At 42.1% G+C, this 26,399-nt stretch overlaps 1 protein-coding gene across 6 annotated transcripts in view; it reads left to right on the top strand.

Annotated features, from left to right (window-relative positions):
- ZNF516 (zinc finger protein 516) overlaps positions 1 to 26,399 on the top strand; it is a 130,122-nt gene that overhangs the window by 90,784 nt on the left and 12,939 nt on the right. For 4 of the 6 annotated variants that reach the window (XM_040353873.1, XM_040353875.1, XM_040353872.1 and 1 more), the window contains 2 exons: positions 20,001 to 21,440; positions 24,177 to 24,281. In XM_040353873.1, the coding sequence (XP_040209807.1) occupies positions 20,001 to 21,440; positions 24,177 to 24,281 (1,545 nt within the window). Of the gene's footprint in view, positions 1 to 20,000; positions 21,441 to 24,176; positions 24,282 to 25,335; positions 25,404 to 26,399 lie in introns of all 6 variants that reach the window. The other 2 variants (XM_040353877.1, XM_040353876.1) reach the window with 1 other exon arrangement.

Genomic DNA, 26,399 nt, shown 5'->3' on the forward strand with positions numbered 1-26,399 from the left:
GAAAACTGCATATAAACAAAATATATTGTTGTTTATGCCAAATTCAGTTTTAGTATATTTAAATATTTAATTTCTCTTTTAAAACCATAAAAAATTTGTGGAACTAAATTCTTGCAATAGAAATATGACAAGATTTTTGCAGGAATATAGGATATGATCAGTACATTGAAATAGGAATGTACTTTTAGGTTAAATTCCTAAATGATAAAAAGTAGACCCTGAAGAAATATTAAATTTAATTCAATTAAATGTTCCTTAATATTGTAGAGTATGTCACATCTCACAAATGACCTCTCAAGTGTAGATGTGTGTGTATATGTATATATGTAGAGGCACATAAAAAAAATGTATGAGAATTGACAACCGAAACATCTTGAATACATTTTAGTGCAAGTGCAAACTAGTATGAGTAACAGTCATATACTGCCATTTCTGTTACAAGGGCCTGTAATTTCAACTTTGAGATGACAGCAAAAAAGTAGTTTTCCTAGATTTCTAGAGGTTTAAACAAAGTGTAGGGGTGTGTATGTATGTATATGTGTGTGTGTGTGTGTGTGTGTGTGTGTGTGTATATATATATATATATATATATATATATATGTGTGTGTGTGTGTGTGTGTGTGTGTGTGTGTGTGTGTGTGTATATATGTATATATATATATGTATATATGTGTATATATATATATATATATATATATATATATATATATATATATATATATATATATATATATATATATATATATACACATATATACACATATATACACATACACATACATATACACATACATATACACATACACATACATATACACATACACACCTAGCCAATCGGGAGAAAGGGGGTAGGGCCGCTTCGGGGCTCTGTGTCTGAATGGACACAGGGAGCTGTGACTCGGCTCGGGTGCCCCCATAGCAAGCTGCTTGCTGGGGGGGCACTTCACAGGAGGGAGGGGCCAGGAGCAGCGAAGAGGGAGAAGAGGAGGATCTGGGCTGCTCTGTGCCAATCCACTGCAACAGAAGCAGGTAAGTATAACATGTATATTTATTTTTATGGGGAAAAATTCAAGCTTTGCAATCACTTTAACCACTTGCTGGCCGTCAAATGACGGCTAAGCGGTGCAGCTCTCGTTCTGGCTGGGCGTCATATGATGTCCTCTAGGGGGCGCGCCCACGTCCGCCGGGTACCCGCGATTTCCCGGTGATAGAGCAGGACCGTGGATCTGTGCGTGTAAATCGCAGATCCACGTCCTGTCAGGTGAGAGGAGACCGATGGTGTGTTTCCAGTAAAGAGGCACATCGATCGGTCTCCTCCCCTTGATCGACCCCTAGTGTTAACCCCTTTTCTGCCAGTCATATTTATACAGTAATCGGTGCTTTTTTTTTATAGCACGGATCGCTGTATAAATGTGAATGGTCCAAAAATAGTGTCAAAAGTGTCTGATTATGTCCGCCGCAATATCCCAGTCACGATAAAAATAGCAGATCGCCGCCATTACAGAAAAAAAAAATGCCATAAATCTATCCCCTATTTTGTAGACGCTATTAGCTAGATTCAGAAAGATTTACGCCGGCGTATCAGTAGATACGCCGACGTAACTCTGAATCTGCGCCGTCGTAAGTTTAAGTGTATTCTCAAACTGAGATACACTTAAACCTAGCTAAGATACGACGGCCTGCGCCGTCGTATCTTAGGGTGCAATATTTGGGCTGGCCGCTAGGTGGCGCTTCCGTTGAGTTTGGCGTAGAATATGTAAATGCCTAGATACGCTGATTCACGAACGTACATGCGCCCGTCACAGTAAATATACGCCGTTTCCGTAAGAGATACGCTGCGTAAAGTTAAAGCTGCCCCCTAGCTGGCCTAGTCAATGTTAAAGCGGAGCTCCACCCTAAAGTGGAACTCACGCTGATCGGCACCCGCCCCCCCTCCGGTGTCACATTTGACACCTTTCAGGGGGGGAGGGGGGTGCAGATACCTGTCTAAAAACAAGTATTTTCACCCACTTCCGGCCACACGCTACGGGCAAAAGACGGGTTTTTCTGACTTCCCGTCTGTCGCCCGTTGTGCGCTGGGAACACTCGGCTCCCAGCACACAGCGTGTGAGCCAATCGGCGGGCGCAGCGCGACTCGCACATGCGCCTTAGGGAACCGGGTAGTGAAGCCGGAGTGCTTCACTTCCTGGTTCCCTCACTGAGGATGGAGGGGGGAGCAGCAGAGAGACGAGCGATCGCTCGTCCTCTGCTGCGGACGGCGCTGGACTCCAGGACAGGTAAGTGTACTAATATTAAAAGTCAGCAGCTGCAGTATTTGTACCTGCTGGCTTTTAATATTTTTTTATACTAGCACATCCGCTTTAAGTATGGCCGTCGTTCCCGTGTCGAAATTTGAAAAATTTACATCGTTTGTGTAAGTCGTCCGTGAACGGGGCTGGACGTCATTTACTTTCACGTCTAAACCAATATGTCCTTGCGGCTTACTTTGGAGCAATGCACACTGGTATATGTACACGGACAGCGCATGCGCCGTTCGTAAAAAAAAACGTCAATCACGTCGGGTCACCACACATTTACATATAACACGCCCCCCCATCCTCATTTGTATTAGGCGCGCTTACGCCGGCCACATTTACGCTACGCTGCCGTAAGTTAGAAGGCAAGTGCTTTGTGAATACAGTACTTGCCTATCTAACTTACGGCGGCGTAGCGTACATACGATACGCTATGCCGCCTTAAAGATGCGGCGCTCTTACTGAATCCAGCTATATAACTTTTGCGCAAACTAATCAATTGTGTTTTTTTTTTCAAACTTGTCACTTTTCTTTTGTTTATAGTGCAAGAAATAAAAACCGCAGAGGTGATCAAATACCACCAAAAAAAGCTCTATTTGTGGGGAAAAAAATTATAAAGATTAAATTTGGGTACAGTGTAGCATGACTGCGCAATTGTCATTCAAAGTGTGACAGTGCTGAAAAATGGCCTGGGCAGGAAGGGGGTTTAAACCCCTGTCATGTTTTTTTCACCTTTTGTCCCGCTCTACTTCCTGTCCCATAGACTATTTTTTTTTTTTTCTTTGCTGGGTCGAGCAAAATTAAAACAGATCACCATTGCTATTGTATTCTGGCAGGGGGACCAAACCCCCCCTGCACCCCCATTGGCCGAGCGCTGAATGTTGTTTTTTTAGCATGTCCCTTTGACAGAAGCTGACAGACCACTGTACAGCAAAAGATTCCATATACAGTATTCACAGCCTTTTCTCAATACTCTTTATTTAGTGAGAGACAAGAAGTGCCTCACATATCGGTCACCTCCCTATCATTCTTTCCACGTGAATAGATAATTTGAATATTCATAAAAGCTAGCAAGTGACTGCTTGTAAAAAGTACATTTTTTTGTGATGCTTGTCTGAAGACAATAAAAAAAAAATGTCTGAAGAACACTCATGTAATGATTACAACATTCTACAACCCTCCATAAAAGAGAGAAATGGTGACACCAATGTACAATACAGTTTTATAGTGCCTTGTTTAGCTTGTTTAGCTTCACAATAATGCCAACCAAACATTTACCTGTTTCAGCCTCCAAGCCCCACCAGCAGTTCGTTTTGTTGACTCTTCATTTGGGTAGATAGATTACTTGCAAAACATGCGCTGTCAGAGGAAGTATAGAACAGCTTTGATGAATAACAGCGTATTAAGCATGCCTACATAAAATGTAGACAAGCGCCATCTAGTGGGGAACATGCAGAAAAGCACTAGTGTACTTAAATGATGGCAATTGTGAAGGTTGCATAACAAAATTCCTTTTCATGTTTCTACATTTTCGCTTCTAAAGGGTTTTTTCCCCCCAGAATTGACTTTAAAGCTAAATCCATTTTTCTTTTCTCCCTTTTTTTTTTTTTTTTAATGTTTACTGCAGAAGGTTTCTAAAATACACTCACCTCTTTAGTTAATGTGTAACACTATAGAGTAGTGAAATACCATGTCTACCAACATGCCTTAAAACGGTTTAACCACTTCAATACAGGGCACTTCCCCCCTTCCTGCCCAAGCTGATTTTCAGCTTTTAGCGCTGACGCTTTTTAAATGACAATTGAGCGGTCATGCTACACTGTACCCAAGCAATTTATAGTTTTGTTTCCACAAATAGAGCTTTATTTTGGTGGTATTTGATCACCTCTGCGGTTTTTATTTTTTGTACTATAAACAAAATTTTTTTGAAAAACAATTTTTTTTCTTTTGTTTCTGTTTATAAAGTTTTGTCAAAAAGTATGTTTTCTCCTTCACTGACGGGCACTGATGAGGTGGCACTGGCAGGCTTCATTTAAGGGAACTGATTGGCATCCCTGGTGGGCATACCTGGTGGTTATTATTATTATACAGGATTTATATAGCGCCAACTGTTTGCGCAGCGCTTTACAACATCAGGGAAGACAGTACAGTTACAATACAATTCAGTACAAGAAGGATCAGAGGGCCCTGCTCGTTAGCGCTTACAGTCTACAAATGGCTGGGCATCATTGGTGTGCATCCCTGGTGGTCCTGGGTGGGCATTCTCTGGGGAGGCTGCACTGACAATCAGCGCAGACCCCCTGTCAGGAGAGCAGCTGATTGGCTGTCCTCTACTCACGTCTTTCAGACATGATAGAGGAAAAGCCAATACATAGCCTTTCCTGTTTACACTGTGATCAACTGTGATTGGACACAGCTTATCACGTGGTTAAGAGCCTCTGTCGGAGGCTCTTTGCCTAGATCAGAGTTGCGGTGTGTCAGACTGACACACCACAGCACCGATCACCACGCTGGGCGCGCAAACGCTGCTTATTCTGCTGGGCGTCATATCGTCATAAAAAAAGTCCCTAGAATTTATTGCTCTCCCTGCGACATTTGTGGCAATGCCTCACGTGTGGTGCAATCACTGATTACATATGCATTCTAGACCTATGTGGTTGTGTGCATTTGCATGTATGCTTGAAGTGATTGGGGTGCTTTATTTATTTTTTTGTTTTTTTTGTTTTCAATGATTTTTTTTTTTGTTTAACAAGAGTTTGGTACAAACAGCATTGTAAGGTGACATTGGAACCAACTTTTTTATTTAGCGTTATTACTATCACAAGGGGGCTAACATGCCCTCTTGTGTTAGCTTAGGGCAGTACCTGGTCCCTTTTTATGTAGACATTAGGGGTCTATTAGACACCTGATGTACCCCCTGCACTCCAAAGCAACTAACCAAACACAGATCATCATTGTTTTAGGGTTTATTTAGCACAAAAAAAGATCAGGGAACCAATTTCCAGCCAGCTCAAAAAAATGGTTATGTATGAATATAAGCTAGCAATGCAGGGACTGCTAGTATTTTAAGTACTGCATAAGTTGTCAGTGCTTTAAAATAAATAATAATCTCTCTCTCTCTCTCTCTCTCTCTCTCTCTCTCTCTCTCTCTCTCTCTCTCTCTCTCTCTCTCTCTCTCTCTCTCTCTCTCTCCCCCCCCCCCCCCTTTAATAGCATCCCAGTCTTAGTCCGTAGGGTTCAATATTGAGTTGGCCCACCCTTTGCAGCTATAACAGCTTCAACTCTTCTGGGAAGGCTGTCCACAAGGTTTAGGAGTGTGTCTATGGGAGTGTTTAACCATTCTTCCAGAAACACATTTGTGAGGTCAGGCACTGATGTGGGTAAGAAGGCCTGGTTCACACTCTGCAGTTTAATTCACCCCAAAGATGTTCTGTCGGCTTGAGGTCAGGACTCTGTGCAGGCTAGTCAAGTTCCTCCACCCCAAACTCGCTCATCCATGTCCTTATGCACCTTGCTTTGTGCACTGGTGTGCAGTGATATTGGAACAGGAAGGGGCCATCCCCAGACTGTTACCACAAAGTTGGGAGCATGAAACTGTCCAAAATATCTTTGTATGCAGACGCCATAAGAGTTCCCTTCACTGAAACTAGGGGGCTAAGCCTGACCCTTGAAAAGCAACCCCACACCATAATCCCACCTAATGATTTGAACAAGTGCACAAAGCAAGGTCCATAAAGACATGAATGAACGAGTTTGGGGTGAAGGAACTTGACTGGCCTGCACAGAGTCCCAAGCTCAACAAGATAGAACACCTTTGAAATGAATTAGAGAGGAGACTGCGAGCCAGGCCTTCTCGTCCAACATCAGAGTCTGACCTCACAAATGTGCTTCTGGAAGAATGGTCAAACATTCCCATAGACACACTGCTAAATCTCGTGGACAGCCTATCTAGAAGAGTTGAAGCTGTTATAGCAGCAAAGTTTGGGACAACTCAATATTGAACCCTACGTACTAAGATTGGGATGCCATTAAAGTTCATTATTGTGTTCACAAGGCATGCGTTCCAATACTTGACAATATAGTGTGTGCACGCACGCACCTAATATTCACCACACAACCAGAGTGTGATATTCTTCAGTGTCACATATTTGGCTTAAAGTGGAATTCCACCCTGATTTTTTATTTTTTTTACATTTTCCCAGTCATTGATCAATAATGACAAACATTTGGGGTAAAAACATTTTTTTTACTTACCTGAAGTGCTCTGTTGCTAGGTGGCGGCTCCTAATCTGTCACTTCCGGCTCCGTATCACTTCCTCCCTCACCTGTGTTCCTGGGAAATGAGAGTCATCATTTCCCAGGAGTCAGCGGGCAGGAGTGTGTAAAAAAAGCGTTTATTTACCAAAAGGAAATGACACGATTTAAGGCCTATCTAGGTTGCCATAACAGGCGGAACCTTCCTCCGCCACTGCCCATTGTTATGGCAACTTGATAAGCAATCTGCGCTATGGCCGCAGTGGCATCTCACATGTGCGAGATGTGCATGCTGGTTACCCAGCATTCACCTCTCGATATGTTATCCAGGAAGAGGTTGCTAGTGGGCTTCATATGCCCACACTCCTCATGGTAACGGCCAGAAGAGGATCCGATAAATCGTAAGATAAAAATTGGATTACTACCCACTAGCATATACACATATAGTTTGTGTATTAATAATGCAGTGGGAGGGGATACCTGTTTTGGTGGCCGGAACTCTGCTTTTAAGATGCTCTTTAGGTTTACAAACCAAACGGATGTTTTAATTTGTTTTTTATTTTTCCTTGGCCTCCTGCACACTGTACACTTTTACAGCTCCCTGCTCCTAGGGACGTCTGACCATTTTTTTTTCTTCTTTCCTGCCCCTAAAATCCCCTCCATTCTAGCCTATGTGCCCATGCACACACAAACATTTAGTGGCAAGACTTCCGAGGCGGGGATAGAAAAAACTCGCCGCCAGTCAATTCAGGAGCAGCAGCATTTTGGCAGAAACCATTGCCTGTAAACGCTCATTAAAGCTGGGCGTGTTTAGTGCTTGAGCGTTCATTTATTTCAGTGGCCAGAGTAAATTCATCTGGCCAATGAAATGAATGAACACCCAAATGCTTGATGTGGGTAAACGTGTACACACTTTTACAGAGTTAGGCTTTTTTTGGCCAAACACTGTTGCCATGAGGGGGCTTCTAGGAGAGTTAAAACATCCAGTGTGCATGAGGCCTCAAACATCCGATCTGCACACGTTCCTCCTAGTCAGTGACCCAGACCTGGGAAGTTGTTGGCTGAGCATTACAGTTGGGTGATTGTCCTTTTCCAATGGAGGGGACAGCATATGCTAGAATGAATGTTTTCTCAGTACAGGTTTCCACTAGAACTCTCATAAGTCTTAAAATGGAAGTTCACCTTTTACAGAAAAATCTGTAAGGTGAACTTACACAGGACCCCCTCTTTCCCCCCCCCCCCTTCCAGTCCCGCTAACCTGCAGTGTGGCGATCTCCAGTTCTGAGCCCCGGTATAGCCGCCTCACGGCACTGGCATTTAGACAACCCCTTGGATTTCTCAATTCTTCTTCCCCACTGAGAGGACAGGCTATACGTGTTATGATTGGTTGGTGCCGCCCATTTCACGGCACTAACCAATTTAATGCACCTAAACGTGCCTCCTGACTAAGGATGAGCTCTGGCATGTTCGCAAAGAACACGTGCAGAGCCCGCCAGGAAGTGTGCACAGCGCTCTGCTAATCACAGCCAGGGATACATTGTCCCGATGCTCGGCTGCAGGGATCGTGAAATGTCTCCCTGGCTGTGATTAGCGCAGCGCCGTGCACACTTCCTGGCGGGCTCTGCACGTGTACTATGCGAACACGCCAGAGCTCATCCTTACTCCTGGCGTGGGTGAGATTAAAGGGGTTGTAAAGGTTTGTCTTTTATTTTCTAAATAGGTTCCTTTAAGCTAGTGCATTGTTGGTTCACTTACCTTTTCCTTTGATTTCCCTTCTAAATGTTTTTTTTCTTTGTTTGAATGTCTCACTTCCTGTTTCTCCTCAGTAAGCTTTCCACCATTATCCGAGCAGTGGAAAGTCATTTAGAACAGCTTACTGAGGAGGAACAGGAAGTGAGAAATTCAGACAAAGAAAACAAAGAAAAAAACATTTAGAAGGGAAATGGAAGGAAAAGGTAAGTGAACCAACAATGCACTAGCTTAAAGGAACATATTTAGAAAATAAAAAACAAACTTTTACAACCCCTTTAAGCTCTAGGGATTCCTAAGCAAGGACGGGGTCATGTGTAAGTTCACCTTACAGATTTTTCTGTAAAGGGGAACTTACCCTTTAAGCACTGAAGGTTTTTTCATGGTGTATTTTTATTTTATTTTTTTATGCAAGGTTATAATAATTAAATTCTTATAATGCAGGATGATGCTAGTCTAGTCCTTTCTGCTGCATGTCTATATATCCAAAATTCCTCAGAGACCACTTTAACTAGAACACCCACCTCACTTGAACTTACCTTGCCACTGATCCCTCCTCTGCTCCTTTTGTCACAGCCAGCATAAAATGCCATGTGCTGTGGGACATCAGTATGTCATGTGACAGTGCTTGGGCCTAGTGATTGGCTGCTAGACCTGAGCTCTTCATAGGAGAAGGTCTTTAATTTCCCCATACCCAAAAGCGTGGAGTCAAAGGCACGAGAGGACTGCTGACAAGGTGAACATAGTGGGTTGGGACAATGTCCCTTTGTCCTGAATGGCTGAAGTGACAGTGTCTCTTTTAGACCCCTTTCACACTGAAGCGTTTTTACAGCGTTTTAGTGTTAAAAATAGCGATATTAAAACGCTCAAACGTTCTCAATGGACCCTTTCACACTTGGTCCTGCAAGCAGCATCTTTGGAGCAGCTTTTGGGCGCTGAAAAAAATGCTCCAAAAACGCCCCTCTCCATTGAAATGAATTGAAAGCGCCGTAAAAACGCCTTGCCCTTTAACACTGAGGCACTGCAAAAACGCCCTAAAGCGTTGGGGTCTTAGTGGAGCTTTACCAGCGTTTTTTGGGCGCTGGCAGTGTGAAAGGGCTCTGAAAGCACTCAGGCTTTCACATTGGGATTGCAGATGAGGCTTCATTTAGGCGCTTTACAGGCTTTTTTTTTTTTTTTTAATGGCAAAAGCTCCTTAAAAAAACGCCACAGTGTGAAAGGGGCCTTAGGGATCAGGATATTAGGCTTTTCTCCCTAAAGCAAAAGGTCCCCCAGTGCACAACACCATTTGGTTTGGTTTGCTGCTCATAACTTTTTTAATTTAGGTTTACAGATTTGTGAGAAAAGGACTTTTCAATCTTTGTGTGAATGTCTCCTGAAATGCAATTAGATCTGCATCTATATCACATTAATAGACCGTTTTATTGAGCAACCCTGCTCTATTTTACTTCCCACATGTTCTTGCCCAGGTATATTGGGGGGGGGGATACCACAATCGGAAGTCCATTTTTAAAATGACTGTCGCTGGGTCTCCCATTACTGGGGTGGTGGGGGATTTTAGATGATGTAGGCATTCCTGCAGCCAGATAGGCTTGATCACCGACACCAGCTCTTCTGGTACTGGACGTCTTTAAAGAACCAGGCCATGCCGTACAATGAGGTGGCAAAGAAACCTATGATGACAGCTAAATAATTGCAGGCATTTTTTACTCCAACTCCTAACCACAAGGTTAGATAAACATTCAAGGAAAGTGGTAACTTTTCTCAAGTTTGCTTAATGAAGAACATACAGCAGAAGTTAAAGTCATGTTAAATCCTCCAGGGGACCCAGTGCACTTGTCCCCTATTAAAATCAATGATGTGGTTTGTAAATAATACTCAGCCTCCCACAGCCCCCTGTCCATTCAGCCGGACGTCCATCTTCTTTGTCCAGCTTTATTGAATAGCTTTGTGACAACACTACTACGAAACCCCAGCACCATTTGGAACGGACAAGTGCTATGTGCACAGGAATTCAACAAGCTTTATTAACTTTTGATGGTTTTTTTTTTTTTTTGGTTTTTTTTGAAGACCACCAAGCTGTTTAAAAATACTACTAGAACGATTGTCGGTAGACAAAAGTAATATCCTTTTGGTAACGGTGTTATTCCAAACCCAAATATATTGCATGTCTGTAATGGTATGCCTAAATTGTACAAATAATTATATTCATAATTGCATACTGGCGGAAGATGAATATACTGTGTACAACAGCAAAGAATAGGGAGTGCCTTATCCTTGTGCTGCTATTTTTCAGTGCTTTGTAAAAATAAAAGTCAAGCCTGCTTTATATTTGGTCACTTGATTTCATAGCCATATTGTATAGTCTTCTATTTAATTTTTAAAACCCCAAATAAGCAGCTATCCTAGTTTTTAAGTGGTTTTTTTTAACTGCACAATATGTACGAAATAATAATAATAATAAGTAGTAGTATTATGATTATTCATAATGTTAGATAGCTAAAGCCAGATTTTCTTTGTATGTGTTGTATTGAGTGTATGTTGGAATTATTTCTAAATTGTTGTTCATTGAGTCGGCCAGCAAGTGGCAGTAGAATTCCACGCTTTTCTTTTTTTCTTTGTTTATGGTTTACATGGGTGGTTGCTTAAATCTGTTTTTGTAATTGAACTAAAAGGAGGCAACTTCACATCCAAACTCATTTTTCTGTCTGTATAATTTTGAGGATGAGAATCGCTGCCATTCTACAAATTTAGGTTTAATACAAGATTTTAATAATAAAAATAAAAACATCCAGTTTAACATAAACCACATACAGTGAGGAAAATAAGTATTTGAACACCCTGCTATTTTGCAAGTTCTCCCACTTGGAAATCATGGAGGGGTCTGAAATTGTTATCGTAGGTGCATGTCCACTGTGAGAGACATAATCAAAAAAAAAAAAATCCAGAAATCACAATGTATGATTTTTTTAACTATTTATTTGTATGATACAGCTGCAAATAAGTATTTGAACACCTGAGAAAATCAATGTTAATATTTGGTACAGTAGCCTTTGTTTGCAATTACAGAGGTCAAACGTTTCTTGTAGTTTTTCACCAGGTTTGCACACACTGGAGGAGGGATTTTGGCCCACTCCTCCACACAGATCTTCTCTAGATCAGTCAGGTTTCTGGGCTGTCGCTGAGAAACACAGAGTTTGAGCTCCCTCCAAAGATTCTCTATTGGGTTTAGGTCTGGAGACTGGCTAGGCCACGCCAGAACCTTGATATGCTTCTTACAGAGCCACTCCTTGGTTATCCTGGCTGTGCGCTTCGGATCATTGTCATGTTGGAAGACCCAGCCTCGACCCATCTTCAAAGCTCTAACTGAGGGAAGGAGGTTGTTCCCCAAAATCTCGCAATACATGGCCCCGGTCATCCTCTCCTTAATACAGTGCAGTCGCCCTGTCCCATGTGCAGAAAAACACCCCCAAAGCATGATGCTACCACCCCCATGCTTCACAGTAGGGATGGTGTTCTTGGGATGGTACTCATCATTCTTCTTCCTCCAAACACGGTTAGTGGAATTATGACCAAAAAGTTCTATTTTGGTCTCATCTGACCACATGACTTTCTCCCATGACTCCTCTGGATCATCCAAATGGTCATTGGCAAACTTAAGACGGGCCTTGACATGTGCTGGTTTAAGCAGGGGAACCTTCCGTGCCATGCATGATTTCAAACCATGACGTCTTAGTGTATTACCAACAGTAACCTTGGAAACGGTGGTCCCAGCTCTTTTCAGGTCATTGACCAGCTCCTCCCGTGTAGTCCTGGGCTGATTTCTCACCTTTCTTAGGATCATTGAGACCCCACGAGGTGAGATTTTGCATGGAGCCCCAGTCCGAGGGAGATTGACAGTCATGTTTAGCTTCTTCCATTTTCTAATGATTGCTCCAACAGTGGACCTTTTTTCACCAAGCTGCTTGGCAATTTCCCCATAGCCCTTTCCAGCCTTGTGGAGGTGTACAATTTTGTCTCTAGTGTCTTTGGACAGCTCTTTGGTCTTGGCCATGTTAGTAGTTGGATTCTTACTGATTGTATGGGGTGGACAGGTGTCTTTATGCAGCTAATGACCTCAAACAGGTGCATCTAATTTAGGATAATAAATGGAGTGGAGGTGGACATTTTAAAGGCAGACTAACAGGTCTTTGAGGGTCAGAATTCTAGCTGATAGACAGGTGTTCAAATACTTATTTGCAGCTGTATCATACAAATAAATAGTTAAAAAATCATAAATTGTGATTTCTGGATTTTTTTTTTTTGATTATGTCTCTCACAGTGGACATGCACCTACGATGACAATTTCAGACCCCTCCATGATTTCCAAGTGGGAGAACTTGCAAAATAGCAGGGTGTTCAAATACTTATTTTCCTCACTGTATGTCCAACATACCTCGGTATCTTGTAGACGTAAATTAATAATTGCTGCAGTTAAATTATTTTTGTTTTTCATTTAAAATAAACTTTAAAAAAATATTTACAAAGTACTTAAAAAGTAATAATTAATAATAACCATTCCAAGCAACACAACAACTGCAAATATGCATCAAAAACAGCCTGGACACCATTGCCAGTCTATCTGACTCACTGGTGAATCCTTTTACGGAAAACTCAAACTCCTAGGTCTTGTGGCTCTCCTGGGCCTCCACAATGCAATGCTCCTTTTTTTTTTTTCAGGATTTCTCCATAGAAAGTTTCTAAATGAGATTTGAGCTTCATCTACAACGGGGATATGCAATTAGCGGACCTCCAGCTGTTGCAGAACTACAATTCCCATGAGGCATAGCAAGACTCTGGCAGCCACAAGCATGACACCCAGAGGCAGAGGCATGATGGGACTTGTAGTTTTGCAACAGCTGGAGGTCCTCCGCTAATTGCATATCCCTGATCTACAATATTCTTTTAAATTGGGAGTAGTTACACTTTTGCTGTAAAAAATACCCAGAAAACAGCCTTTTATATGGACTTACTCCTACAGCTGCTTCCCCTGCTGCAAGCTGTAGCGCCATCTCCAGGCCCACACATAACCACTGTGTCCTGTAGTAATGTAACTGATTGAACCACAGCACACAGCCACTCGGCACTCCCTAAAAGTGTATTGGTGGCAAAAAATATTGCCAGAGGCCATCACTGTGTGAGAGAGATCTGAGGATTAAGTGAGTTTTACTAAAAAAAAAAAAAACCTCTAATGTTTAGTACAGACATTAAGTGTTCTAATATTGTACAAGCAATGTGTGGTGAGACTGAAGCTAAATGGGAAATACGTTTGGTGATGGCCGAACACTGTGTGCCAACATCAAAGCCACATTTTAAAAATAATGACCCCACCTCCAGAGTGTCACCACCTTACATCAGAGTCCCCCCCCTTACAGCAGGGTCCTCCTTCCTTGCATCAGAGTCTAGCAGAGTTCCCACCTTTACACATACCATCATCACTGGCAGAAGGCTACACGACGAAGACGCTTTAAAAATAATTCTTCTTATTGGCTCTGAACTGTGCCTGTGCAGTCCTGGAGCTAGCTGTTTAGTGAACTGCCAAGCACGGTCTCAACTCATGCGGCAGGGTGTGAAAATGTAAGCCACGCCCAATGAGCACTGTGATGTCACTTTGCTTGCACACACCTAGACCCGCCCTACTGCCTGATCCCCTGATCCGAGACCTGGTCCAGCAATTCTCTAATCAGTTGGTGTAATTTGCATGTAATTTGCTTTTATACTGTTGATCAGATTATTTGATTTCAGCACAGGTTTTCTTATTTGGGAATTTTTATTTTATTTTACATTGCATTATTGGCATAAAAGTATTATTGCTTATAGCAGGGTAGGCAACTCTTAAGATGGGGACATCTGCCTGGACAACATAGAGTCCAGGGGTCAACTAGTAGGTGGCACAGAGTTCCCAGGGTCCCTGGTAGGTGAAGCCGAGTTTTGGGTGCCCCTCTCCTGCTGAAGCAAAAACACCCCCTTTTCCAAACAAATCTCTCCTCCCTAATTTAAATAGCCCAGAATCACTAATTTCTTCTTTTGAAATGTACCCACAGACCTCAGATGCAGAGACTTCCAGCAAAGTCAAGTCTGCCCAGGTTGTAGGATATTTCTCAGACTTGCGTGTCTTATGGATATTACATTTATAAATTAAATGTATTATTTACACATCCGGCGGAGCGTTTCCAGCGGATAACCCCTCGTCTGTACGAGGCCTAAGGCTGCATTCACACCTGAGTGTAGCTTAGAGCCCATTCACACCTAGGCGTTTTGTCGCCTGTAGCGCGACGCTCACAAACGCCAGAGGGACCAAAATACATGAAAGTCTATGGGGATGGTTCACATCTGAACGCTGATGCGCCTGACGCCCATCGCCTGTAGCCAAAAAAAGTTCCGGACCCTTTTTTGTCGCGCGTATCGGGCGGTTTGGGCGTATTTGAGCGTTTCCATTTCCCATAGAAAGTAATGGAAACGCTCGATTCCAGCGACTTGCGCGACAACGGACGTTTGCTACGGGCGTTTCGTCGCTTTAATCAATAGAACTTGTCGCCCATGCAGAAGATTAAAAAAATCTACCAACATAGCAACAAGTGATGAAAAGATGATAGTTTTTCCTATTGGCTAAAATAAAAAACGTCAAAGTACAAAAACGTCGGACAACGCTGTATGCAAACGCGCAAATAAGCATGAATACGACAAAACGCCGGAAAAAAACGCTGAACGACCGACGCTCAGGTGTGAATGCAGTCTTATTTGGTAGTTTTTTCTGGGGTTTTTTTCTGGCGTTTTGACGCTCGTATTCATGCGTATTTGCGCGTTTGCATACAGCGTCATCCGAGGTTTTTGTACTTCGCCGTTTTTTATTTTAGCCAATAAGAAAAATTATCATCTTTACATCACTTGTTGCTATGTTGGTAGATTTTTTTTATCTTCTGCCTGGGTGAAATGTTCTTTTGATTAAAGCGACAAAACGCCCGTAGCGAACGCTAGTTGTCGCGCTAGTCGCTTGAATCGTGCATTTCCATTACTTTCTATGGGAAATACAAATGCTCAAAAACGCCCAAAATGCCCCATTCGCGCGACAAAAAAGGGTCCGAAACTTGTTTGAGCTTCAGGCGTTCAGCGTCAGGCGTTTTGGAGTGGAGATGTGAACCATCTCATTGAGAATAATATATTTTTTCCCCCTCTAGCGTTTTGGAGCGTCGCACTTCAGGTGACAAAACGCTCAGGTGTGAATGGGCACCAAGACAACAAAAGTACGGTCAGGGGCTGGTAGAGCTGTACGATTTTTTATTTCTTTTTGCTGCTTAGAATAAAGATCACGTTTCCTGCAGCGTAACATCTTTCAGAGTATATGAGGGATAGTTGGGAGCTATGCGGATTCTAGCCAGAAACTTTGTTTTGAGTTCTTGTAGCCAGAGCTATGCAGACATCAAACTATTTCTGCCCAGTCTGTGAACTGTAGTATCCAGTCCATGCATTTACATTGGTAGTAGTAATGTGTGCATCGCAAAGCATGGGGAGAGCAGAGTAAAATGTCAGTAATGCATTAAGGACCTAGGAATTAAGAATATTGTCGGTTACACTACATGAAGTTTCTTTGGTCTCACATATAGGCAACAAAAGCTTTTTTTCTGTAACTTGCCTAATGTAAAACATGCATATAACAGGAATGCAGTTTAATAACATGTTTTCTTGTTCTCAATTAATGGAGATGGGAAAAGAGTTTATTAGAGGACCTCCTTTGGCATTCTGGGTCAGCAGGAACATTTATATTTCGCATAAATAAAACCTAAATGACTGAGACAAGTAGGCTGGAGCTCTAACCGTTCTTTGCACAGCTTATGGGGTCATTGCAATTGCTGTTCTGTTGATGCCATCCAACACATTTCAGGCACAGTGCCTAAGTAAAAGCAATTCCAGTCATAAAATTGATATAGAGAAGCTTGACAACAGTGTGGTATAGGTCTTGTGCAGAGTCATTCTATATAGCTGCCTTTTACAGATAAAGCTGATCTTGTGAAAAGGCCATACCTCCCACAAATAATCCATTCTCTTATTGGAGGCCTTGAGCCTTTAGAGATTGCACTCATTACTAGTGTGGATGCCTCAGAATTACCAATATTAATTGGTACTGAGGATGGCAGAAAAAGTGTGTGCTGGTTTTCTAACCAAACTTGGTTTTAGTAGATTAAATTTTCTGGTTTTGTCAAGAATTGTTCCTTCCCGTCCTTACCACCTTGACCTCGCCGAGATCTTTGGTGCGCTCCTAACCTGTCACTCCATGCCGGAAATTTGTACCTGAGCGGTATTGGCCACTGAACAGAGTATTACCAGTGTCTGCCATAGGAAGCTGTAGTTGGGCTTTTAGACCTATGCACACATTTAGGGCCAATTTATACAATAGCCAATTAACCTACCAGCATGTCTTGGGGTGTGGTAGGAAACGTTTTGTACACAAGAACCCCATTGCTGAAAAATATATGTGCTAATAATGAAGCCGTATTCTTTTTATCAAGAAGCTGCCTACAAACATAACCGATGAGGAAAAGAATCTTAGGCAGTGTATAGTTTTTAGTTTTTTTTTTTACAAAAAAAATTCAATTAGGCTTTAGTGATAATTCTGTTATGTTGACATTTGTCAAAATAACATTTAAAGTGTTGCTAAACCCGCAACAGTAAAATCTGTCTGTATATGCAGTAAAGCATGCTTGTTATATGCTGTGGAACCTAATGGGTTAATCCTCTATGTTGTGTAAAAAGACTGTTTGATCCACCCCTTCTTTTATTGTCTCAAATCTATTGCTTGATGGTACAGAGCCTTGGAGGCACTCTGCACATGCTCAGTTTGGTGTATATTGCTAGAGGTTTTTTACTGCCGATGAGAAAAGGTATTTAGCAGGTATTTAGCAGCTTTTACAAAAATAATTGCATTTGCATGTTCTGTGTACTGTGGGAGACAAGATATAGTGAATGCAGGGTCCTGGGTTTAGTAAGACTTTAAAGTGGTTTGAAAAGCAGAAGTGTTTTTTTTTTTTTTTTATCTTTCTGTGCATTAAGATAAAACCTGTGTGCAGCAGCCCCACTAATACTTACCTAAACCCCGTTTTCGAACCAGTGCTGTTGCCTCGGCTGTGCGGGACTCTCTCTCCTGATTGGCCGAGACACAGCGGACGCCATTGACTCCCGCTGCTGTCAATTAAAGTCATTGAGCCAATGAGGTGGGGCTAAGACGAAGCTCCATATCTGAATGGACACATAGAGCAGTGGCTCTGCTCTGGTGCCCCCTTGCTGTGAGGGTACTTGGCAGGCAGGAGGGGTCAAAAGCGCAGACGAGCGATGAGGAGGATGTGATCTGCTCTGTGCCAAACCACTGCACGGAGCAGGCAAATATAACAAGCTTGTTATTTTAAAACAAAAGAAAAACAAGACTTTAACCACTTCCTGCCAGCCGTACAACTTTGTACGGCCGCAGTGTGGATCCCAATTGCCGGGAGGCCATCTATTTACGGCCTCCAGCCACTGAGATGCCGATGCGCGTGCCTGGCGGCCGCGATGTCCGCCAGGCACTTGCGATCGGCTGTTACACAGACAAGGACGTGGATCTGTGTGTGTAAACACACAGATCCATGTCCTGTCAGGGAGAGAGGCGACCGATGCTGAGTCCCTTGTACATAGAGGCACAGATCGGTCACCTCCCCCAGTCAGTCCCCTCCCCCTACAGTTAGAACATTCACTAGGCTACACATTTAACCCCTTCCCCGCCCCCTAGTGTTAACCCCTTCCCCGCCCCCTAGTGTTAACCCCTTCCCTGCCAGTCACATTTATACAGTAATTGGTGCATATTTATAGCACTGATCGCTGTATAAATGTGAATGGTGCCAAAAATGTGTCCGCCATAATGTCGCAGTCCCAATAAAATTCGCAGATCGCCGCTAATTACTAGTAAAAAAAATAATAATAATCCTGTCCCCTATTTTGTAGGCGCTATAACTTTTGCGCACACCAGTCGCTTATTGCGATTTTTTTTTTTTTTTTTTGATTTTTTTTTTTAACCAAAAATATGTAGAAGAATACGTATCGGCCTAAACTGAGAAAAACAAATTGGGATATTTATTATAGAAAGTAAAAAATATTGAATTTTTTTTTTCAAAATTGACGCTCTTTTTTTTGTTTATAGCGCAAAAAATAAAAACCGCAGAGGTGATCAAATACCACCAAAAGAAAGCTCTATTTGTGGGGAAAAAAGGACGTCAATTTTGTTTGCTAGCCACGTCGCACAACTGCGCAATTGTCAGTTAAAGCGACGCAGTGCCGGAAGCTGAAATTTCGCCTGGGCAGGAGGGGGGTATATGTGCCCAGTAAGCAAGTGGTTAATATCGCTTTAAGTATATGACAGATCTGTTGTTTTGATGCATATGATAAATTATTAAAAAAATTGTCTTACTTGGCTCTACTAATTTTTAAATAACTGGGGCTAAGAGCTGCATAACAGGAGGAGGAAAGTAAATATCAAGAGTTGGTGTATGTCAATGCAAAAGAAAAAAAAAGTATAGTACATCTCTGCAATATATGCAAATTTCCCCAAGTTTTATCCCTTTTAAACATATCTGGTAGTAGTTGGTCACATTCAATGTAAACTGTGATTCAAATTAAAATAACTGTTTGTCAGGAATAAAGCGTGCTCCTCTTTGACATGACAACTGTGTATTTTTGGCTCTGAATTCCTGAGCTTGCGGTGTCAGCCCTGACAACTTCATTTCTGATGGATTTCAAAGAATGCAGAGCTGTCCTCCTCCCTCCCTTACACTTTCCTCCGCTCCCTAACCCCTTCTTGTGTACAGGCACAGAACAAATAAATCCTTCATTTCAGGAGGTTGCAACCATTATTCTGGTAGAACCACTGAAATCCAAGGACATACAGGTATGTCCATTTGCAGGAAGTGATTAAGCAGAACTGACTGCTTGGCTTTGCTTAAGCACAAGTCTTTTAAGCCTCTTCTCCCCTTCAGTGCTAACAGAAGCCGAGACAATTTGACTTTTCAGGCAAAAGTACATTCGCCTGATTGCACGTTTATGGGTTGAGAAAATGGGGACACCATCTCAGATCAAAGAGATGTACATCTTAAAATGAACAACTTCACACTGATTAGTATTAAGCTCAAAATAAGACTTAATATTTACACCAGACACCAGTATATTGCAAGGTGGCTGTGGGAACCTTCCAAGCGATGTCAATTCGGTGTTCAGTGTTTGCCTATCACAGAGGCCCTCTCGTTCGAGGACGAGAGGGCCTCCGTGATAGGCGGACACTAAACACAGTGCCTCCTGGGAAGCTGAGTGTTCCGCCTATCACGGAACAGAAGACGTAGGAGGCGCGGCTTTTGAAAAAACGTACGGCCGCGATTCTGCATGTCTTAGGATAAGGTAAGGTTAGGTTACCGGCATATAAGACGACCCCCGACTTTTAAGAAGATTTAAGGGGTTAGAAAGTCGTCTTATACGCCGGAAAATACGGTGATTGTGTCTCCTATAAGAAGAGGACAACGTTTTGGGGCTACTTTTCCATGCTAGGTTTGGTCACATTATTGATGACTTTCTCTTTGTTGTTTTTTTTTTTAAATATGTTTTACATTAAGCGATCCTTGTACTGATTTGCCTTTTTTATAATTTTAGGTGTGAAATCCTACCACCATGACTTCTCTGGTGAGGATACTCCAATGGAGATTTCAAAGGCAAGCCATCATCAATCTGTTTCTGAAGACGCAAGCAAATGTGATGATAACCAGATTAAATTGGATGTGCAAAATCCTCCATGTGTGAAAAGCGAATTTTCACAAGATTTGAAAGTACCAGCTCTGAAATACAACATAGACCCTCACAAAGTTATCCAGGACAGTAGTACATCGATTTCTGTGGTGCAAAATAATGCTGAGACTGTTGACAAAAAACATTTGGCATCTGAGAAAATGCATCCAAATGGAATGGCACTTGATTTACTTAAGGAACGTTCAGCACAAGACGCTACCACTGTGGTTAAAGAAGGTCTTAATCCACTGGATCTAAGTGAAAAATCAAGTAGAGATGAGTTTTGTAGTAAGAGTGCTACTGAATCTTTGAAGGCTGCATTAGTTATTCATCAATGTCCCTACTGTAGTCATAAAACTTTTTATCCTGAGGTTTTGTGGATGCACAAAAGAATTTGGCATAAAGTCAGTTGCAATTCCATGGCTCCGCAGTGGGTTCAACAAAATGGGTTTAAACATTTGAAAAATAATGTGCTTTTTCTTGTAAGAAATGGACGCACCGGTCCTCCTCCAGCACTTGGTGGCAAAGAGTGCCAACCATTGCCCATTGCCAGATTCACGCGTACACAGATGCCTAATGTACCTTCAGCACCTAAAGGCAGCCCTGCAACAATGGCAAACACTTCAAAGGCTACTTCTGGATCTCAGGTGCGTGAAAACTCTCGTGGGTTTAATGGACCTAAATCGGCAAGCTTGAATGCACAAAGACAGCCCAAAGTGGCACATGCTCAGGAGCAATACAGTTCAGTGGTACAACCGCCTGCGTCAAAGGCAAAATATGATTCAAGCCCTAAATTGAACCAAGCTGGAAGCTACAGCAGAAGTCATACACCTTCTCTAACATCTGTATCTAGACAAATTTTGCAGCCTTCTAGTAGTAAACAATCCGAAAAATACCTAATTTCCCAGGGAGTGCCTAGTTATGCATCTCCAAATAAACTTTCTTTGCCTGATGCGATTAAAACCAAATTCACATTGTCACAACCACAATTTCCATTTCATAAAGTAGATCCACATGTTAAACAGGAGAGCCCTCTAGTGCCTCAAAGGGAATCTCAGGCCAAGAATATAAATGAAGTTGGAACAGCGCCTAACTGTAGTGCTGGATCCAAGTCAAGCTCTGTTTTGCAAACTCAGTCAAGTGCAACGGGTGCCTCTTCGCCTTTTCAACCAGTTAAACAAGAACAAGCACCTGAGGGCCATGAAAAGAAACTAGACATTTTAAATATCTTTAAGACCTACATTCCAAAGGACCTAGCTACACTGTACCAAAGTTGGGGAGCCAATAACAATAATTTGGATAATGCAGGTAAATTGCTCTAATTTGTTTTGCCATTAAAATTTAGCTATGTATTAAATTGTATAATTGAAACATTGTACATGGGTTTATAATGAATTTTATATCATTTTATTCTACTTTACCATTTGACTTTGTAATATCAGTCCTAATACTTACGACATTCAATGGACGTGGATATGTATAGCATAAATTCCTGTTTAGAGTTTAAGATAAACCTCTAACGCAGGGATCCTCAAACTATGGCCCTCCAGCTGTTGTAGAACTACACATCCCATGAGGCATTGCAAAACTCTGACATTCACAGACATGACTAGGCATGATGGGAATTGTAGTTCCTGAACACCTGGAGGGCCGTAGTTTGAAGACCCATGCTCTAACGTATGAGGAGTAGTAAACCTTTGGGTGCTGCTATTGCGGTCTCCCTGGACAGGTAAGTGTCCTTATATTAAAAGTCAGCAGCTACAGTATTTGTCCATCTTCAGCACATATCACACTAGGCAAACAAATGTTTGAAAGTGTTCTGTATGCATGCTTAGCAGAGGTGTTGAGACCATGGTGGTGGATGGAGATGCAGGCCATACATTGCAGCCACCTTTGTTCGGGGCAAATGCAACCACAATGTATTATAGTACTGTGCTGCCCTAATTGAATTCTGAATCCAAAGCTCTGGCTTCACCTTGAACTCAACGTCTGGCATGCTTGTGTAGATAGGATGAAGTAAAACTGTAGGCAAAACCTTTTTTTTTTTTTTCTTCTTCATTTTTGAAAAGAGTAAGGGAGGGTTACAGCGAGTGGAAAATTTAGGTCTGGCAAGGAGCTGGCTGCCTGGAAGTGGGGAGGCGAGCACCGCTTACGATCGGGGGTTAATCGCGAGATGTCCTGGAGTCCAGCGATGTCGGCAGTAGGGTTCCCGGCGTGAAGCTGAAAGGCTACAATGCCACCGCCATTGCGGGTAAGGGAGTCCGGCAGTGTAGCCTTTCGGCCCCGCTTCTCTCTCCTATTAGCCTGGCGGCCAGAGGAGGAGGAGGAGGGAGCCCCGCGGTGACGTCCCTGCCGCAGCCGGACTCCCGGAAGTGGGAAAGGATACCTGTCAGACAGGTATTCTGTCCCCCCTCCCCCCGAAAGGTGCCATTTGTGGCACAGGAGGGGGGGAGGAATCCAATGAGCGGAAGTTCCACTTTAGGGTGGAGCCCTGCTTTAAGTTTTTTGCCGAAGGAGTGGATGTAGCTACCCTAAAGCCAGCGGTTCCAATTCCTGCTGAACCGGCCGAGATTTGAACAGTTAATGGACAGGCTGAATGTACCAAGTTGATCGATATATCAACTTGGGTACAACCAGCCTGCTGGATTTTCTTCTGGTTATTGCTAGCGGGTGCGATAGCCACTAATGATCACTGTCTTCTCCTGACAGGGAAGAGAGCAGACCATGGCTCAGCAGAAGTGATTCCCCTGTCAGTACTGCCTGTATTGATGGAGGAATCGTGCAAATTTCTTTCTTGCCACCCGTGGCTGCAGGAAAGGAAATTGCACCATTTATGGCCAGCCTAAGATGGGAAGTGTTACTGGCTGATCACCAGATGAAAAAAAGGAATAAAAGCTTAAATGAAAACTAATGCAGCCGACACATCCAATGATTGGTAAGCTGGAATAAATGGCATTTTTGTTTTGGGGTTTAGTTACACTTCAGTCATAATATATATTCTGATGTCTTTACGTCTTTCATGATGAATTGTTTTATCATACTTCTGCTTTTCAGTTATTAGTAACCACTTGCAAGTTCTAGGGTATACATTACAGGCATGTTTTGCATAAATTACCCTATTTTTATTGTACCTTTCTAACTAGTATAAAGGTAATTTGATCACGTTGGATTCTTATCAAATGCAGTCTGAAACACTGAATAGATCTTGCAATGTGTTGAAACAAGCTGGAAGCACGTCATGTTGTTTCTGGGAGATTCTAGTTAACAGAAGCAAATGATATTCAAAAGAAAACTAAAAGTCAGACATGTCTTTCTCAATCAGCAGCAAAGACAACAGCTAGCCCTTTAAGTCAGATGTTGTAAACTGACCTTTAAAAAAAGGAAGGTTTGAGTAGTTTTCCACAAATGCTAATGGCCCAGAAAACATGTTTACTAAAGGCAGGAAATAGGACTTTAATGCTGCTACTGTCTCAAAGCATCCAGAAAGACACTCTCATTCTCAGATGTCTTTAGTCTGTGCCCCCCAGGTCTGGGGTCAAAGCGGTACCAGCAGGCAGATAGGTAAGGGCTAAAGGTTTGATCAGTCTGTGATGGCTCCACTCACTCTGCATTTGTCTCCAAGGTACATCAGCCCAGGGGGGACAGGCGGGCTCTGGTTCTACTCATTTTCTATTATCCATGTGACTAGTCTCTGGCATGCTGGAGTCACTTTGATTTGCTTGATACACTGCTTGACAAAGCTGGGTGATGGCTGAAAAGTGGATCCAGCTGCTCTGAAAAGCGCACACCTGACATGCCAGTCCTGGTGCGGGCACATCACGGGGAGCGCTTTTTAATTCAATGTAATTTATGCATTCTCGCAGTCCTGTGTGTGCCTGGTTTGTCATCCCTAGCCCAGATGAAGGCTGACAGTTGTCATCCAGGGCCTGAAGGTAGCCTCACATAATGACACATTAGACATACTAATGATGTTTTCTTCCAGCATAATGTTTTCTTCTCAACTTTTTTTTTTTTTTTTCCCCTCCTCCTTCCTATCAACAAAAGCAATGCTTAGGACACAAGCACGCCAAGGAGATTATGTTTGCATCGAGTGTGGAAAGTGTTTCACCCAGCCAAGCCATTTAAGGACCCACATGAGGTCCCATACAGGTAGATTCTACTCTTAATTGTCTCTGTTAAAGTGGCAACATTTGTAAGATTTGCAAGACTAACCTGCTTAAAAAAAACTGTTGCTTTGGCTTTATGTATATACTTGCATTTTCTGTCTTTTCCCAATTTAAGGGAACTTTGTGGTGGTTTTGAGCTGAAAAAAAGGTGTAGGGCTGTGATGGGATTTATTTGAGTTTGTCCTGAGAAGGGGACTTTGTATTAATAGCAGAAGAGGTTTCCGTATTGGCTGAATTTTAACTTCCTGCGGCCTCCAAAGAGTTAAAGCCATCTGTTGAGATGTGTCAGCTGTACGTTCTGTTGGTGATTCAGGAGAAGAATCTCTTTTTGATGGGAAAGGTTAACAAAAGACGGCAATGATTATGAATAAATATGCAAGTGATTCATTTTGCCACAAGCACACCGATATACAGCTACTCATTTCTGCATATCATTAACCCCTGTTTTACATGATCATCTCCATTCTCACCTTATGACATTTTTCTTTATGGGAAAATGCCCTCTGTAGTCTGGACAGTGATAATTGAAAGATAATTAACACAGCCATTTTAATATGTGTTTAAACCTAGACCAATTTATTTGTTGCTCTTATTACACTGTAAGCTAGGTAGAGATGAGATGTGCTATGAGCAGTCTGACAGCTTTAGACTAGTGGGCTTTGGTGCAGAAGTGTGAATGATGCATACATAAGCCACTCTGATGTGAAATGACAGAGGCCAAATGGTAAGTAATGCAAGTAGAGGGTCCCTTTATACACACACTGATAATTAATGTTGTCAGTGATTGCTTTCTTCAGCACCAAAATCTGAATTAAAAAGGGCAGTGGCCTTAGGCTGCCATTAGCACACACTCTCACTGAAAGTGTTACAGTAAATTGGTATGTACTGGCCACAGGCAAGTAGCTGGTGTCTTTTTTTTTTTTTTTCCTCCTCCCTTCCCTATTTAATGTGGTTAAACTGTAATGGTCTCTATGATGTACACACACTAACTCAAGCTTCAATGCTCCTCTGTTTAACAAGACCCCTTGTTCCCACAGTGGTTTTTGAGTCTAATGGACTCCGAGGTACTGAAGTTCACACCACCTCCGCAGATGCCCCAAAACAAGTATGTTGTCAATGAATTGAGTGTTTGGTTTTTTGATGATTGCTGGGGAGAAAAGTCGCATAGCAGTACTCCTCAGTAAAGCACTGACCTTTTTTTATCATCAATGCCAAGATTGTCACTTGTATACTGACCCACTATGAGAATATTAAAGCTCCCCAAAAACTGGAACAAATAACCAATCATGCGCTATATACACTTCTTGTTAACTTCGAAATCCTCTTTTTATAGATACAGATTCTATATTTTATAAAAAGGAGGAACCTGTCTGTGTTTTTCTGAAGAGTATACTTCCAGTGTCTGCTCATGAACTTTCTAGAGCAATGCCTTACCCTGACCTTCCAGCTTCTGTGGACTCTGTATGGTGGTGTGCTTTCCTCTTTCTGATGTCCAATGTCTTCTGTCTTAACAGACTTCCTTTCTACTTACTTCTGACTTCTAGCCTTCCTTTACCTGTAGAAGAATGTGAACACACTTTCTTGTTGAATGAAATGTACCTGAAGTCACTTATGACCGTAGTCACATGACTAGTGTTAAAAAAATCAATTGTAAAGATTTAAACATTTTAAAACCTGCCATGCAAAAATCACAAGCAAATAACATTTACATTTCCCCACTCTGTTTACAGTGAAGAAGCATATGTGAAGAATTATTTTAGGGAGTTTATCACAACTAAAAGAAATTTTAATTTTTCACACACCTGTGACACGCCATAAACATTTGCTATTCCTTGATGCAATTTTAATTTTGGCTCAATAAAAATGTAGTGATATTCAAGAAAAGCTGAGAACCATGTTTGTTGCCTCTTATTAGCAGTAATGCCGCGTACACACCATCACTTTATGTGATGAAAAAAACTTCGTTTTTAAAAACGTCACTTTAAATGACCGTGTGTGGGGGAAAACGTCGTTTTATGTCTTGTGAAAAACGACAAAAAAAAAATTGAAGCATGCTTAAATTTTATGTGTCGTTTTTCAAAACGTCGTTTTTTGTTTCACA

The sequence above is a fragment of the Rana temporaria genome, chromosome 5 (genome assembly GCF_905171775.1).
Source record: "Rana temporaria chromosome 5, aRanTem1.1, whole genome shotgun sequence".
Lineage (NCBI taxonomy): Eukaryota > Metazoa > Chordata > Amphibia > Anura > Ranidae > Rana > Rana temporaria.